The 18,071-nt window shown below is 38.0% G+C and overlaps 1 protein-coding gene across 1 annotated transcript in view; it reads right to left on the bottom strand.

The window, feature by feature from the left end:
* Positions 1-18,071, bottom strand: part of TARBP1 (TAR (HIV-1) RNA binding protein 1) — a 201,182-nt gene that overhangs the window by 20,869 nt on the left and 162,242 nt on the right. Inside the window, exons 23-24 of the mRNA XM_042780644.1 lie at positions 12,184-12,270; positions 4,317-4,513 (exon numbers count right to left, since the gene is read on the bottom strand). Of these exons, the coding sequence (XP_042636578.1) occupies positions 4,317-4,513; positions 12,184-12,270 (284 nt within the window). The remainder of the gene's footprint in view (positions 1-4,316; positions 4,514-12,183; positions 12,271-18,071) is intronic.

Raw genomic sequence — 18,071 nt, 5'->3', positions numbered from 1 at the left:
AAATCTCCAGCAATTAAAAAAAAAAAAAAAAAAAATTTAATCAGGAACTGGGAAAATAAAAAAAACGTGTAAACTAGAACCTTTTCAGTCGTGCAGGTCTGTAGTGTTCCTGGGGTTACTGTAAAGCAGAAACTCTTCCTAAGTCCCTGGAATCTGGTAGAGCACTGTCTCTTTAGGTTGTCTCTAGCTGCTGGTTATGTGTTGAATTGTTTTGTCTTGGTTGTATGGTTTAATAGTTTGAAAAGGTGAAAGTGGTGTATTTTATTATTGATTCAGGTATGTTGGGTTGCTTTGCTGTTTTCTTTGTGATGGTGGAATGTGGATATGTGTTTCTGTTTGTCTTAAAGAGGGTTTAGAATTCGAAGTGGGAGGTTTTATGGTAATTGGCTGAATATTGTTTCTTCTATTGAATGAGTGAAGTTATTGGCAGAAAAGGTGGGAACAAAAGAAGGAAAGCTTGGTGTTGCTAGGGTCAGTTTCTAGGGCTTTGCACAGGCTATTATTGATGACGTAGTTATTTACAAGACCACAGCTCAATCTCAGGAAAGATTCCCCTTGTTAGGGAGTCACAACTTTCCACCAGGCTCAGGCACACTCAAAGACCCTGCTTCTGAGGTCCCTCAGCGCTAAACAGCCAATCCAAGGCAAATTCCCGGGACCGCACTCAGCTGCAGCTTCCTCTCTCTCCCCGCCCCTTCTGCCCGCGGCACTGGCGCAATCCCGCCAGACCACTAATGGCTCTGGAGTTTGTGATACCACCCACCTGCGGTGCCAAAGATGCACACCATTTCAGCTGTGTTGGAGTCGGGGGAGTACCTTCTAGTAAACTGTGGTCCCTATATCCGTGACAAAGATAAGCATGATGTCTCCTTGGCTGACCCAAGCCCACTCAGTGATCCACTGAGAGGGGAGGGAGCTCACCCTCCTGGCGCAATAGTGAGCTCTCCGCTTGAGTCTCAGGTGGTGCACGCGCCCGCCTGCACCCAGGTGACCCAAATTATGAACGAAATCAGGTGCTGGAGGCAGATCCCTTGGGCTGCCCACTGGGATGTTGGAGTAGTCACTGGTATGCTGATATAGGGTGTCTTCTTTCTTGGCTCACGGGGATCTCAGGTGGCCGCCCTCACCCACCAGTGACTGCCCCAGGGAAGTTTCCAATGGCCTCTCTCGGCTGCACATCCGTCCTCCGCCAGGTAGCTCTTTCTTAAATAATCTCCCTGTGCCTTTCCTCTAATTCTGCTCTTCTGTGTTTGGTGCACTCTGATTCAGTGAGCTGTTCAGAGCACCAAAATCCCTAGTTCAAACTGCAGTACCTAGTTTTACAAGCACTTAGATGCTGGAGGGAAATAGCGTGGTGCTTACTGACGAGACTCCATTTTCAATCCTTGCGGTGTAGTAAATTACTTAGTGTGGCTTTTCTACCCATAAGTCTTTGTAAACTCCAAGGTGGGATTTTCTGTGAGCAACTGAGGAGCTCCTGATTGCTGAAGTTGTCCACCTGGAGTATTTCTGTTGGGAGTGGCACAAAACAATGTTCTGGGAGGTGCCCACTCTCTCTCGGGTGCTTAGAGTTCTGATGCTATGATTGGCTAGTTTGACCACCCTGCCGGGCTCAAAAGGCAGCCTCCTAGAGGCAGAACTCTCTCTGACTGCTGGTTGAGGAAGACGTGCTACTGACAGAGACACACGCTCCTGAAAGACACACGTGCTGCTGGGAAAGAGACGCAACAGACACGCATCACTGAGTGAGACACCGAGGGACCAGCACTGCTGGGAAAGAGACTGAGAGAGACTGTTGGCTGAGGGACGGTGGGCTGGGAGAGAGACTGAGCATTTTTCCTGAACTTGAATTGTAGCCTGTGGTGCTTCCCTAATAAACCCCATAATCTGTGAGCTCTGTGTGGCCACTGCAGCGAATTATCGAACGCAGGAGAGAGGTGGTGGGTGCTTTGGGAGGAAACAGTGGGAGAAAGGGCTGGAGGGAGGCAGCATATCTGGCCTGGCAAGAATAGGCCTTGGGTTACTGCTGGTAATCCTGTCTTCCTCTTGTGTGGTTAGAGGAAGTTAGAACATGTGGCCTCCTTGCCGTTTTTGCAATCCTCTATTAAAGTTATTTCTTAAAGAGTATTTTAAGAATTAGTAAAAAATGGAATCTAAGCCAATTGTTTTTGAAATCAAAATATAGCTACCAAGAAACTTAGAAAATGATCTACAACCAATTAAAACATCTAAATGCTAGAGAGATAAAAAAAAAACTGTCAACTGACAAACAGATCCCTACCTGCATGTGGAATTATGTCAATTCCCTCAATTTCCTCCCACAAAAGGAAGGGCTAAAGGACTACTGGTTAAGTATATATCTCTGGTTACTTATCTCTAACCCTAAGACCTAAGTAGCATTCCATATAGAAGAAATGTATTCTATTAAAATATTGATATAATTCACGAAACTATATTAATATAATTAGAAACAACTTTTACAGTTTGAATTCCACTTACTACATAATGCCAGTGCTCTCCTAAAAAATATTAATGCCCAAACCTACTCATGTAAATAAACTTGGCTAAGAATTCACCAAATAAAAGAAATGATAAATAATACATACCCATAAACCATGAGAAAATAATAGCATTTCATCACTTGAAAAAGATTAATTCCAGTTGCCAGATTATAGCTGGAAAGTAACCCCCTTTTTTGTACTTTTGTCCTTCATCAGTAACCTGACTCCCCTGGCAACTTACTTTCTTCTCTTTCCAGCCATTACCCCTGTATGTATGCATATACATATGTATGTATACGTATATATACATATATATACGTGTATATATATGTATATACATATATATATATATGTATATATACACACACACATAGATATATTTGTGTATGTGTATATAATACATAAAATTATTTTCCCCGAGTCCCTAATACTTCCCTTAACCACTTAATTGTCTCTTTGGACAACTGTCTCAAAAGTTAAGGCAAGTAGATGAGTTATAAAATAGTTATAAAAATACCCTCATCCTTGGCTCCATGTAAAGCTAAGACTCATGAAAAGTCTAATTTGCACCACGTGGTGATTTGAAGCTCAAAGCAAAAAACTCTGTATGTTACTGTTTTCCAAAATTATTTCATACTCATAATAATGCTGCTTCCAATCATTATCAGTTTGTTTATATAACTGAGTGCCTTTTATACTGATTGATACTGCCGAGGTCTTAGACGTTTTTTAAAACTTCAGCATTTCTGGGTGGCGATAATCAATGACAATAATTTATTGAAAAGTGAAAATGACAACATAACCATCTTAGAGAAGAAGACATAAACTCAGATGCTAGGAGATGTTTAGGACACAGAACCCTGCTTTTCTGCAGTCGTTTTCAACAAGGGTAGGGGTGAAAGGAAGAGATATATATCAGCATCATCTACAAAGTTTTACCAAGTGCTAGGTCATGCATTCATACCCCCCCCCACTGCAACAACCTTTTATCTGTTTTGTTTATGAAATAAGAGTTCTACTGAGGATAACAGGGATATGGGCATGTCCACTTTAACTAGTAAAGTCAGCCCATTCTCAGCACTGCTTTAACAACAGAGAATGATAGTATTTGGCTCCACTGAAGAGAAACATCTAAAATATGTAAAAGATGATTTATAATATAAAGGATTGAGGGTAAAAAAAAAGCAATGAAATTTCAAGATGGAGCTAACAATAATTAAAATTGTAAGTAAATTGGATATAAAACACTGGACATCAAACAGACATTAGAATTTGCCTTATATAAATAAGCTGTATGTGCTTAAAACTAAACTCAAACCTGCTGCCGTTAATTCTAACTCAAGGCAAACCCATGTGTTAAAGAGTAGAACTGTTCCATAGGGTCTTGGCTGTACTCTTTATGGAAGCAGACTGCCAACCCTTTCTTCCAAGGTGATGCTGGTAGGTTCACACCACCAATTTTTGGATTAGTAGCCGAGAGCAAATTATTTGTGCCACCTAGGGATCTTATGGGAGCTCTGGTAGCACAGTGCCTAAGGCACTTAACTGCTAACCAGAAGGCTGGAGGTTCAAATCCACCAGCCACTCCTCGGAAGAAAGATGGGGCAATCTACTTCCATAGTGATACTGCCTCGAAAACCCAAGGAGGGGTTGTTATGAGTCGGGTCCAACTCGACGGCACATAACAACAACAACAACAGGGATCTTATGTGCTCAAGCATGATGGAATGAAAAGATAGCAGGACCAAGATGCCTACAATAATGTCTCTGTGGATTCTACTGGAAGTAAAGGGATAAGTTACATGTTTCACTTACCCTGTTCCATGCATGTTTTCCACTTGATTAAGACTAGATTCAATCACAGAAGACAACACAACAAATTCTTTGACATATGATGTTTTACACATGTTCCAGATTTTCTTAAGAGCAAGTAAAGCATAGAGTCGAATACTGAAGTTGTGATTAAAACACCACTGCAATACAATAATAAGGGCTTGCTTCAGGGTAAATTTCTGAAAAGAAAGAGAAAAATTCTTTAAATGGAAACATGGGCCATTTCATCCTTGACTGAGAAAAACAGTATACAAATGATGAAAGTGCTACATAGGACTTATTTCACTAGCGTTGTGCTGGTGGGGCTTTTTATTTTTCCTTCCTGGACAGAGCAAATACACTGACATGAGCAATTTTCTCAAGGGAAAGAAAGAAAAAACAAAACAAAACACTCATTCCCAGCTCTTTTGTTTTCATTTTTTAGTGCTTCAATACATCTTCACCCCTCAATTCTTTGATGCTTGGGTTAGTTGCTGTCAAATCTAAGTCATGGTGACCCCATATGTGCAGAGTAGAACTGCTCCATAGGGTTTTCCAGGCTGTGACTTTTGTGAATCAGATCATCAGGACTGTTTTTCAAGGCACCTCTGAATGGATTCCATCTGCTAACCTTTCAAGTGCTTACTGGCCTTTGCACCAGAGTGTAAACTGGAATTACCAGTCAGAAAGCATCAGTCTAAAAGGCAAAATGGAAAGAAAACCTCTTTAAAAAGAGGGACAGAGAATGATCAGAAATATACTGGATGCATACTAAGAAAATCATCAAATGATGTGTTGTTGTTGTTGTTGTTATGTGCCGTCGAGTTGTAGAGAAGAGAAAATAGATTTGCATGGCTAGAAGGGAAATCAAAGACAGAGAGACATGTTAGGGATAGAACAGGAAATGGATAACTACTGAATGACACATGAATAAGCAATTAATTCTATTCCAGAAGGTGAAAACCAGGCAAGTTAAACAAGACAATCAAAACACCATTAGAAGCCTACCAGCTCCAAGCACCTATCTTTATCCCCTTATTCTGCTTTATTTTCCTTCAAAGCATCTGCCACTGCCTTATGGTACAGTGTTTGTTCATTCTCTCTCTCACACTAGGATATAAGCTCCATGAGAGTAGAGACTGTTGTGTTCATTGCCAAATCCTTAGGGCTTAGAATAACTTCTGGCACATAAGACACCAGGTAAATATTAGTGTGAGGGAGGTGGAGAAAGAAAGCAGGGAGGGAGAAGAGGATGGAGGGAAAACAAATCAAAATAACTTCTTTCAAAATACCACATCCAACATGGGACTTGTGGCCAACTAAATTCACTACACATCTCATCTCCATGGTACTTGTTCTTCACCTAAACATAAACCTTCTACTGTTTATCTCTGCTCTTACAGTCTTATCCCAAAAGAATACATGCTTCCTCTCCTCCGATCTAACTTCACACTGCTCTCCCCTCCCTTCCAAACTATGCTAATTTCCTTAACTTCTCTTTTCTACATTCAATGCAGAAGAGAGGGTCTGCATCCTTTTCAATCCTCAATGTGACTTCCAGACCATTACTTCTCTACTATCTTATAAAAAATCACTATCTACCATTCTAATTTCTATTCTTAATCACAGTTGTCTATGTGGTTAGGCTCTCTACTCATTGAAGACTCTAGTACCTGGCTCTATTTTCCTCTCCCTACTCCCTCTCTCTCTAATCCTCAATGTCAACAACCACTTCCCTTGAAGCACCCATGCCCACAGCCATATCCTAGGCCTTGTCATAACCTATGACTGTTCTTTTTCTAAAATCTTAAAATCCAATATCCAAACTTGTGACCACAACTGTATCTATCTGTAAGTACTCTACCTCTTTTTCTCATGCATCTTGACTCTCTTACTCTTTCATTTTCATCAGCAGTCTTTCACCTCTGTAAGTTCTTTCCTATCAGTCTGTAAACATGTTCAAGAACAAAATTACCTTCCTCAATTCTACAACCTCCAGCATCTCCTGCCCACACCCTGACTCAAGGTCAAATTTCTATAAGGATATAGCAATACTTGCTATCTCCACTTCCTTTCCCTTCTCACTGCATTCTAACTTCTACCACTTCACTGCAGAGAAACTCACCAAAGTCACATATACAGCCTCCTTGTTACTAAATCCTATGAACATGTGCAAGCCCTATGTTCCTTGGCCTTTCTCTCCTTGAAAAGCTCTCCCTATGACTTTTAGAACATCACATTCTTATGGCTATCCTCCTAGCACTCCTGCTCTTCCTTCTCAATTTTCTTTGTTAGCTCTTCTTCCTCTTCTGATCCTTAAGTGTTGTTATTTCTCTTGTTCCTATGGGTCTGTCCTTGGCTTCCTTACTTTCTTAGGCTGCATAGTCTCTGTGGGTGATCTCACTCATTCCCATGGCTTCAATTACTCAAACTTGTGGGCCACTGCATTTTCTTTTTTTAATTGAAATTTTTATTGAGATCATTATATATTCACATGTGGTTTTAAGAAATAATACAGAGCAACACCAACAATGACTGAGAAAAGAGTATATGGTTACATATGTATGTATTTAGGCACATATGTGTACTGATAGGTACAAGTATATATATATGTGTATGCATAGACAAAAGTATCTCTATGCATACATAAGGAAGGTATGTATGTGCAGGCACACATATTCAGAAGATACAATTACAGATACTTTTCAGACATAATCAAACACCTAGTGAGGTTGTTTTCTAAGTTTGAAGGTTTAAGACTTTAGTCTCATGGGACAACTCAATCACCTGGCATAATATAGTTCACAAGTTCATGTTCTGCATCCCACTGAAGTGAGCCAAGTTTGGGCTCTTAAAAGTTGATGAGTAGCCATCTAAGATACAACTTTTGGTCTCTACTCATCCAGAGCAAAAGTGTAAGGAGGAACATGAATTCTCAGAGAAGAAACAAGTTCCAGGGCTAATATAATAGGCTACACGAACCACAGCCTCACCTATCCTGAAACCAGAACTAGATGGTGCCCAGCTACTATTACCAATCATTCTGATTAGAGCCACAATAGATAAACCCTAATATAAGGTGAGAAAAACACAGAACAGATGTCAAATTCTTTATAAGTCCAGACTTGTTGGACCAGTTGAAACCAGCGGAATCCCTAAGACTATCACCCTGAGATACTCTTGAACCAAAACTATAACAAGATCACCTTTTAGTGAAATAACAGAATGGCAAACAAAATAAAGGACATAACCCGTTAAGTATAGTCTTCTACTAAAAGCCATTATATGAGACAAAAAGGTCAACAATTACTCTAAAGCAAAGATGAGAAGACAAGGGGGCAGGGAAACTAGAGTATTGGAAATGGAACAACCAGAACACAATTAAAGAGTTATATTGTGAAAGATGTAACTAATGTCACTGAACAATTTGTAAAGAAATTGTCAAATGGGAACCTAATTTGCTAAGTTTCACCAAAAACACAATACTATTTAACAAAAGAAAAAAAAAGAATACAAAAATCCCTTGTACACTTTACCTAGTTTCCCCCAATGGGAACAACCAGCACAATGACACTGATATAAATACAATGGTCTTACTCAGATTTCTCTTGGTTTTATTGTACTCACTGTATGTATGTGTATTATGTTCTATACAATTTTGTCACTTGCATAACTTCTTACATCCATCATCACAGTCAAGTACTGAACAGTTCCAACACCCATGAATTCCTCCTGTTGCCCTTTTATAAGCACTTTCACTTACCTCCAAAATGTTCCCCTACCCTACAACCACTTTTTGTATGACAACCACTTAAAAAAAAAAAATCTGAATTTCAATGTGTTAGATTTTTGCTGAAGAAACAGAATCAGACCAGTGAGGCAGAAATGGACCCAGGGATCACAGCTCTTAATAGCCTCCCCACATGGCTATGGTAGATTACACCATGCTTCCTAAAGCTTAGTCAACATCCAAACCCCAGGTGTGGTCTGGCTGAAAGAACTGAGAATAAAAGCCAAACTGCTTTCAGCAAGATGATTCCACACTCTGCAAGTTATCTACATAAATTATTTTGAATTCTTCTGCAGAGAAGACTTGTCTTCTTCCTCCCCCATTCATTTATTTTTCAATCCTTTATTTATATCAATATGGATTCATGGTTATTTTATACTCTGTGTTTTAATTCTATTGTTGTTAGTCATAATCAAGTGGACTCCAACTCATGGGGACTCTATATATAAAAGAAACAAACATCCGTTGCCCAGTCTTGTGCCATCTTCATGATCACTGGTATATTAGAGTCTATTGTTCAAGCTATTATTTGTGTCAATCACTCTCTCATTGAGGGTTTCCCTCATTTTCACTGACCCTCTAGTTTATCAAACATGATGTCCTTTTCTAGCAATTGTTTTTTCCTGATGATGTGTCCAAAGTAAGCAAGCCAAAGTCTTGCCATCCTCACTTCTAAGGAGCATTCTGGATGCATTTCTTCTAAGACTGATTTATTCATTCTTCCTGTGATCCACAGTTTATTCACTATACTTCAGAAATATCACAACATGAATGTTATCAATTTTTCTTTTTTCATTGTCTGGCTTTTACATGTATATGGATTGACTGAAAAATTCATGGGTTATGTCACACAAATCTTAAAGTCAAAGTGACATCTTTTCTTTTTAAAACTTTTAAGAGGTCTTTTGCAGGATCTACCCAATGCAATACATCATTTGATTTCCCAACTGCTGCTTCCTTGGACACTGATTGTTGATTCAAGTACAATGAAATCATGGGCAACTTCAACTTCATTTATCATGTTGTTTATCAATCCAGAGTGTATTTTTGTTTTCTTCTTGTTCCTGTGTAATCCATACTAAAGGTCTCTGACATTTATCTGTAAGTAAGTATTTCAAGTCATCTTTACATCTGGCAAGCAAGGTTGTATCATTTGCATAGTGCAAGTTGTTAATCAGTCTTCCTCCAATCCTGATGCTGCATTCTTCATATAGTCCAGCTTCTGGGATTATTTATTCAGATACAGATTGAGTAAGGAAGGTAAAAGGATACAACCCTGCTGTACATCTTTTCTAATTCTGAACCATGCAATATCCCTTTGTTCTGTTGGAATTGTCTCTTGATCCATGGTTCTGCATAAGCACAATTAATTATTCTGGAATGCCCATTTTTTGCAATGTTATCCATAATTTGCTATAATCCACACAGTCAAATGCCTTCTGCATGATCGATAAACACAGGTAAATGTCTTTCTGGTATTTTCTGTTTTGGGGTAAGATCCATCTGACATCAACAATGCTATCACTCATTCCGTGTCCTCTTCTTAATCCAGCTTGAACTTCTGGCAGTTCTCTATGGCTGCAGTCATTTTTCAATTATCTTCAGCAAAATTTTGCTAGCATGTGATATTAATGACACTGATTGATAATTTCCATACTCAGTTTGATCACCTTTCTTTGGAATAAGCTATTCTTTATTTTTTTGCTCAATCTGTTTCAGCTCTGACTCTTTCAGTTGGCTCCTGTGTCCCTTTAACACACCATCATCACTTTTTTTTTTTTTTTTTTTAAATACATCTTTCCTTTTTGGCACTACAAAATGCTCCAGGTTCATCTTGTGTATTTCCTACCCCAGTCATAGAATCAGCCACTTATTTAAGGAGCCCCGGTTACTTTTGTTGGAGAATGGTTAAGAAACCAAGATCTGGAAGCTGGGTATACATTACTATTTATGTAAAATAAAAATACTTAATTCTCAATAATGAGTACAATTCTCCCATGGATTCTATACTCAAATACATTGGTATTGTCAGTGATTACTCATCTGGCTAGGGTGAGGATTTAACACTTTTTTGGCCTTGAAAAATGCTTCTACTTTTATCAGTCTAAAAAGTTTTGCTGAATGGTAAGAATGCTTTCCTTATTGTATTTGCTGACAGATTTATATTCCACTGAAAAGCTGTTAGAACAATGTAAGAATATGACCATTGTTAAGAAAAGTTTTTCTGTTTAGCTTTTCTAGAACATTTAGTGCTTTGACTTCTATACGCTACCTCATTACTTAGTACAGATTTCACATAGGCTAAGTAACACATTTTGATGAAAATGCGAAGTCCTAATTGATTATTTCCAAGACGTCTTTCAAATAAAAGCACATTTATTTAAGTAACAATGGACTTTACAAATTAGAAACTGGAAGATTGACCAAGTAAATTGTTTTGGTGTTAGGTATCTCAGTTTAGTTTTTTTTTCCCCAGAAAATGTACAAATTGTAATTATTCTATTTTACTTATCAGCATTTTTTTTTTTTGGATGCTTTGGGGGAAGGGGACCCTGAAACATGTAATTCAGCACATACCAAAAAAAGCTTAATATAAAAATAAAGTTTTTTATACCAGATCTAACATGAATTATCTTCTAAAATGAATTCATGTTCAGAATTTGACCATATTTTTAGCTATTTCATCAAAACTATAATATTAGTTTCTCGTCTATTTTACCTTTCTCAATAGATGGTAAACAAATCCTTTTTCCTGAATGTATTTAAAACAGAGCTCTGGTGGCATAGTGCCTAAGGCATTTGACTGCTAACCAGAAGGTTGGCAGTTCAAACCCACCAGCCACTTCTCAGAAGGAAGACTGGGCAATCTACTTGCATAGAGATACTGACTTGGAAACCCAAGGAGGGTTGCTATGAGTCGAGATCGACTCGATGGCAGTGACTTTGGTTTTTTTCGGTTATACTTCATTGAATCAAATACACTCTAATGTTAGACCTTTCTTGATTTTACCAGAAAGTGTCAAGAGAAGTTTTCATGTAACTAGGACACAACTGCCATGTGGCTGGCAGACACTGTAAGCACCATCACCTTTAAGATATACCGTGATTTTAGCAGTTACAATGTGGGACGAGAGGAAGTCTGTCTAAGAATTGATGAAACAGATTAACAATTAAGTTTGATTGTTACCACTGTTTAAAGACTAGAGTACTGAAAAATTCTAGGAAACCCTTCTCTCCTACATGTCACTGTCAACACTTAACAACACTTCTTATTAGTAAGTTTTCTCCAACAGTCTACAGCATAGAGTACATTCTTCTACACAGACTGAATAATATAGAATTTTCCTCTAAATCTTACTGGAAGGTTCTCCTAAATTCTTTGCTGTTGTTGTTACGTACCATCAAGTCATACCCAACTCACAGTGACCCCTCCTTGGGTTTCCGAGACAGCATCACTACAGAAGTAGATTGCCCCATCTTCCTTCCGAGGAGTGGCTGGTGGGTTTGAACCGTCAGCCTTCTGGTTGGCAGTCAAGTGGCTTAGGCACTACCTAAATTCTTTACAGTGGCCCTAGTTATTGACCAGAATTAGTTAGGATTTCTGCTTATCTATGTGGTAAACCACTAAGGAAATTTCTCTAAATTTGAGAAAGATAAAAAATCTGTGATTCACATACCAAGTAATGACAGTCATTTTATATCAACCTTCAATTACCCGATACCTTTTAATATATGGACCTTAAATTTATTAAATAACTACCAGTTAGTCAAGGAACAGGTATATATAAAAAGGAAAGTCCCATTTAAAGAATTACAAGTAAATACTTTTATTAAATTAGAATTATTTCATATCCATAGAAAATACTCATTAATTTGTCTATCAATTTAATACGTACTCTTGTATACCTCACCGTGTATTTTTGTCTAAGTATGTGTATACATTAGGGGGGAAATAAAGGGAAGGGGAGAAATTGTAAAAAAGACAAAGAATACACTTTTTAAAAAAATAGTACAAACATAAAATGCAATTTCTGAAAATCAAGTTTTAAACTCTTCTTTCTAAAAACAATTTATACTCACCTTTTCTGGAATATTTTGGATAATGATGTCCAAATGTGACAAAACTGACAAAAATGTACAAATGCTTGTTTTAAATTTTTCTTCTCCCTGAAAGAATAAATAACTAAATATAAACAAATATCCATCCCAGACTTATAAGCCTAGGCAAGGTCCTTGCTGAACACTGGAGGAGCACAGGAAGGCAGGCAGTTGCTTCCCTCAAGCAGCCTTGGTTGCAGGTACAGGATTCAAAGATTAAAAAAAAAACAAAAGTAATTTCCCAAAGTCAAATGCTAATGCACACAACAATAATACAAGGTACTAGATAATTTAACCACAAAGTTGAGTGGTAGAGTCAAGGACATGACTACCTCACGACGGGAAAGATTTGCCTAGAGAAGGCAGCACAGAGGAGTAGGATTGAGAGAGAAGAGGATTACAGGTGCAAGATTAATATAAAGTGAACAAAGACACAAAGGTAAATGGAATGGAATGGCAGCAAAAGGTGAGAAGACCAGCTTGGCAGGGGGATGATAGAAATAACACTCACAGGCTGAATGGGATCATACTGTAGAAAACTTTTAAAAAGTCATGTTGAAAACTATGTAAGAGTTTTAAATCAGAATTTAGAAATCTAAATAGGAATAACACATTATTTTCAGGATACAGGGAATTCCTAGGTTACAACCATCCAATATGTACAACCCATAGTTACAAACCAACCCCATAAAGGCTATTATATTAAAAATTAGAGGTAATACAATTACAATAGTTTGTAATAACAGATGACTGCTACTTGCAATGTGTATCAAAATATTATTATTATTACTGTTATTATGTTAAAGATGTTTTAGTGCATCTAGAAGTATTTCTTTAATTATTTTTATGCAAAAAGGTATACTATATACTAAGATAAACACTTGATTGACTAGTGTTAGATATGAATGTTAGAAATTAAATTCTAAGTTAGATACAAATTCATCTTAAAGACTTGGGAACAGAACTTGTTTGTAATCCAAGATTGCCTATAATAAACTGATGGATGACAGATTATACAGGAGATAACAGGCAGGAAGGTCAATTCAGAAACTCAAGTATAAAGCGATTATTTATTTATTTAGCAAATATTTAATGAATGTCTTCTCTGTGAAAGCTGATTTGCAATAGATGGAAAGAGTGGGTTGGAGAGGATGTGAAAAACAAAACTATGTAATATAGATACCTCTTAAAGGAAGTCTGGCTATGAAATGGTAGATAAAGACAGCATGATTATAAGGAGATCAATGAGAAGATCTGTGTAAATATGCATAAAAATGGATAAGACTTGAGCATGTTTAAAAGCCAATGGAAATCACCATTAAGAAGGAGATAGTATAGAAAAAAGACTTAAAAACAAAAGATTCTTGAAAATGCAGGAAGGAATAGAAGCCAAGAACAGGCAGAACAATTACTGTTAAGTAGCAGAAAATTTGACTGCTAACCACTCTTTGGAAGGAAGGTCAGCCAATCTACTTCCATAGTGATGCTGCCTCAGAAACCCAAGGAGGGGTCGCTATGAGTTTATCTGACTCAATGGCAAACACAACAAAATGGTGGAAGAAAGGAAGAAGTCTAGCATGGATACAGATTTGTGTAACTGCTATTTACAAGATAGTTATTCCTATGTGATGACTTTTATTGTCTCTGAAAAAAAAATGTAAATTCATCTGCTGCAAATAAAGAAGGAAAGGATACAGTGCACATGTGCCCATTTTTGGGTATCTATCCTGAATCATCTTCCAAGTTTAAGGAATTCTCCCACTTTATGAGCCTTCTGGGAAGTTTCCAAAAGATACTCCAGATACTCATTTTCTCAGCTTCTCTTGCAGCTAACCAGATAGCATATGGCCTAAGTTCCAGAGACACCCACTCTGAATTCTGAATCAAGAACATATAATATGAAGAAGCACAGTCCCCAGAAAATAAATTTCTTGCCAGTGACACAGGCAGCAAAACCTAGTGTGCTGAGGCTGTAGCACTGCTAGGAGGATGCTGTGTGTCCAGTGCTGGTAAGTGATGTCTGGCATCACACATGACTATGGCTGCAGTTCTGGAAGCAGCTGAGCCTTTCTTGTTCTTGCCTATTTTCCAAGTTTGATTCTGCAGCTTTCCAGCATTTGTAAGCTATCTAATATCCGTACCTGACCCTACCCCACCCCTTGTTTTTTAGGTCTGTTTATTTCAGCCAGCAAAAGTTGTTTCATTTTCATGCTCATGATTATTAGCCATTGTTGTTGTTGTTATATGCCTTTGAGTCAGACCCAACTCACAGCGAGCCATTAGAGAGATGCAAATCAAAACAATTCAGCACCTCCAGCATTAATAGCAAAGTTCAAAAAACACAGAAAAATAACAAATGATAGTGAGGGTGTGGAGAGACTGGAACCTTCATACACTGCTGGTAGGACTTTAAAATGGACCACCACTGTGGAAAGCAGAATGGAGCATCCTTAAGAAGTTGGAAATAGAAATACCGTATGATCCAGCAAATTCAGTACTAGACATATACTCTAGAAAAATAAGAGCTGAGACACAAACAGACATGTGCACTTATGTGAACTTATGTTCATCACAACACTATTCACACAATAGCAAAAAAGATGGAAACATCTGTGCCCATCAATGTATGAAGAGATAAACAAACTTACTACGGGACATACACACAATGAGATACTACACAATGTTAAAGAATAACAATGAATCTGCGAAACACCTCAAAACATGGATGAATTTAGAGGACATTACAATGAATGAAATTAGTCAATCACAAGGGACAAATATGTAGCATAGTGCCTAAGGCACTTGACTGCTCACCAGAAGGCTGGCGGTTCAAACCCACCAGCCACTCCTCGGAAAGAAGGTTGGGCAATCCTACTTCCGTAGTGATACTGCCTCAGAAACCCAAGGAGGGGACGCTATGAGTCGGGGCCGACTTGATGGCAAACAACAACAACAAAAAAAACACTACTATAAAGTCAAGAAAAGGTTTATATATAGAATTCTGTAACCTTTGAAGGTTACCAGACAAGGGAGAGAAAGGGAGGGTAAATGACTAACTAGAGGGTAGACCCACATTAACTTGGGTGAAGGGAAAGCCAATATACCATAAGAAGAGATCAGCACAAAATGATCCAGACAAAGGATGACACTGGAAGAAAAACAAGAATTAAAGGCAATAAAGGTAAATACTATTACATACCCAATTCTGCAATAACAGTAATATCAATAATCTTCAAGAGTATCTACAGACAGATACTCAAGCTAAACAGGGGTGGGAAGGCAAATGGGACGATATCCACAAGTATATATAGGTGTGACAGAGGCTATTTCTACATATGCATTCTTAAATGTGCTACATATCTATGAATGAAGTAGGGCATACATGAAAGTTATGAAAACTTCTTAGCTATAACCAAACACCTTGAGGGAATGAGTTGTTGGGGCTGGTGGCTCAGGACTATAGTCTTGGGGTATACCAAGGTCAACTGGCACAACATAGTCCACAAAGATAATGTTCTACATCCTACTTTTTTGTTGAGTAGTAACAGTGGTCTTAAAAGCTTGTGAGCGGCCATCTAAGGTACAACTATGAGTCTCTCCTCCTCAGAACAAAGAAGATTGAAGAGAATCAGAGACAAAGGAAACAATTAGTCTAAAGGACTAATGGACCATCTGAACACCAGCCTCAATGACCCTGAGAACAGAACTAGATGGTGTACAGCTACCACAGCTAACCAGTCTGAAGGGGACCACAATAGGAGGCACTGGATAGAGTAGGAGAAAATACTATAGCAAAAGTCAAAATAATAAAAAGAAAACGAGCTTATTAATTTGATGAGACTGGTGGAACCCCTGAGACCATGGCCCTTAGATAACTTTCAGCCAAATAACAGGCCTATAAGGTGAGCAGTAAAATCAAGAAGGTACACATTCCTTAGAACAATCAACCATATGAGATCATTATGGGAAGCATCTGTCCATGGATAAAGCTCAAAAGGCAGGAAGGAAATAGGAAAGAAGGATGAATGGAAACAGGAAACACAAGAAAGAAGTGGGTAGAGTGCTATTACATCATGGATATTGTAATCAATGTCACAAAACAAAATGTGTATGAAATTGTTGAATGGAAAACCAGTTTTTTTTCTGTCAAGCTTTACCTGAATCACAATAAAAACTTTTTTTTTAAAGTTTCATTTTCTTACAATTATAGAACCTGATTGATTATCCACAAGAAGAACTAGACGTTTAAACAAAGTCTGAAAATTTTTTTATGAAAAGTAAAAGATAAGAAAAACAAAATATAACTGCCAGCATTACTAGAGACACACGAAGTCAGGAAATTCCTTTGTACACTGAAAACTATTTGCCCTTTTGTGAGCATTTCTGAGGTAGTGCTTACTCACTTGAGAACAAGCTGTGAGAAAGCAGAGAGTGAGATGCATCTACAGTTGAAATGATGGAGAAAAATTAGATTAACAAAAGCAATATCTGAAAAGCAATTCAAGGAAAGATGACAGGTTATTTTTCTCAATTGAATGGATGTAGAAGAGGGGTGGCTTTTTAAATTAAACAGATATTTAAATAAAACCTTCTTCATTTTCTTAGTGGTGTAAGAAATTACCCTGAACTTTAGTTTTTCTCATAAGTAAAATATTAAAACACAACCTATCTTTCAGGATTACTGTGAGGATATTGTTGCTGCTAATTGAAACATCCAGATTTCAAGTTATAAGACTGGAAAAATGAAGGACATCAAAAGAACAAATTTTAGAGAAAGATATTATTCTATCAATTTAGCTTTATACATGATTCTGTTTGAAGCTTCTATGTGAAAAAGTCAAACAGGCAGCTGGAGATGCAGTTAACACACAGAGAAGGGGTTCACAATGTGAGGATTTACAGAGACTCGGAGTATATGAATCCCTTAAAGGCATATATAAAGAGAAAAAGAAACACAAGGGGCTACATAATGATTTTTCAGATAAGGCCAAGCATACGAGTTGAGAGAAAGGAAATAGATAAAGTAATTCGTATAACAGGAAGAGAACAATGATAGCACACAGTACTACAACAATCAGCTACAAAGAAAGGAATTGCCAAAGTGAAAGGCTGCCAGGCCAGTAAGTAGAATGAAGAAAGAATAAATGAGGACTACCTGTAGTTGGAGTTAAAGTTCTCAATATACTATTTCTGAAAATGTAGTGGGTCTTACTGGTTTCAGGAGAGCAAAGGAGGACGGCAATGATCACTCATTCTAGAAGTTTAACAGTAAATAGCAGAAGAGACTGGGGCTACAGTTGAGTGAAGGAAAAGTCAACAGAAAAAAAGACTCAAGATAGTGGAAAGAGGGGGTTGCGGCAAGATGGCAGACTAGGCAGAAAAACTGCACAGACCCTCTACAACAAAGAAAAGGGAAACCAATTAACACAGACACAGAAGATAATCCTGGACCCCTGAGCCTTGAAGGTAAGGACACTGAAGTGGACTAAACCCCAGCTAGCAGAAGAATTTGTGTGAAAATACAAAAAAGGAAACATATGGAGCTGCAGTGTGGCACCGATCCTGAGCGATCCTGAGCGATCCTGACGGCACAGACCCTTGGAGATTCCTGAGTGGTGGTAGGACCTAAGAATTAACCTAAAAATCACCCTGCTAGCCAGGGACTGCACGGAGGACTATGCACGGTGGCTGGGGAACACACAGAGAAGGTGAAGAGAAAGGTGGGCTGAGCTGTAGACTTTTGCCAGTCCGGAGGATGCCACCATTTTGTAGGTTTAAAAAGCAGCTTGACTATTTTGGATATTTAAAGAGACAGCGCTCTCGCAGATTCCTGTGGTGGTAGTACTTAAGAATTAACCTAAAAATCACCT

The sequence above is a fragment of the Orycteropus afer genome, unplaced genomic scaffold (assembly GCF_000298275.1).
Source record: "Orycteropus afer afer isolate SDZICR_OR568_19922 unplaced genomic scaffold, OryAfe1.0 scaffold00050, whole genome shotgun sequence".
Taxonomy (NCBI): Eukaryota; Metazoa; Chordata; class Mammalia; order Tubulidentata; family Orycteropodidae; genus Orycteropus; species Orycteropus afer.
The sequence above is the reverse complement of the archived record's forward strand: the minus strand, read 5'-3'. Positions and strand labels throughout refer to the sequence as shown.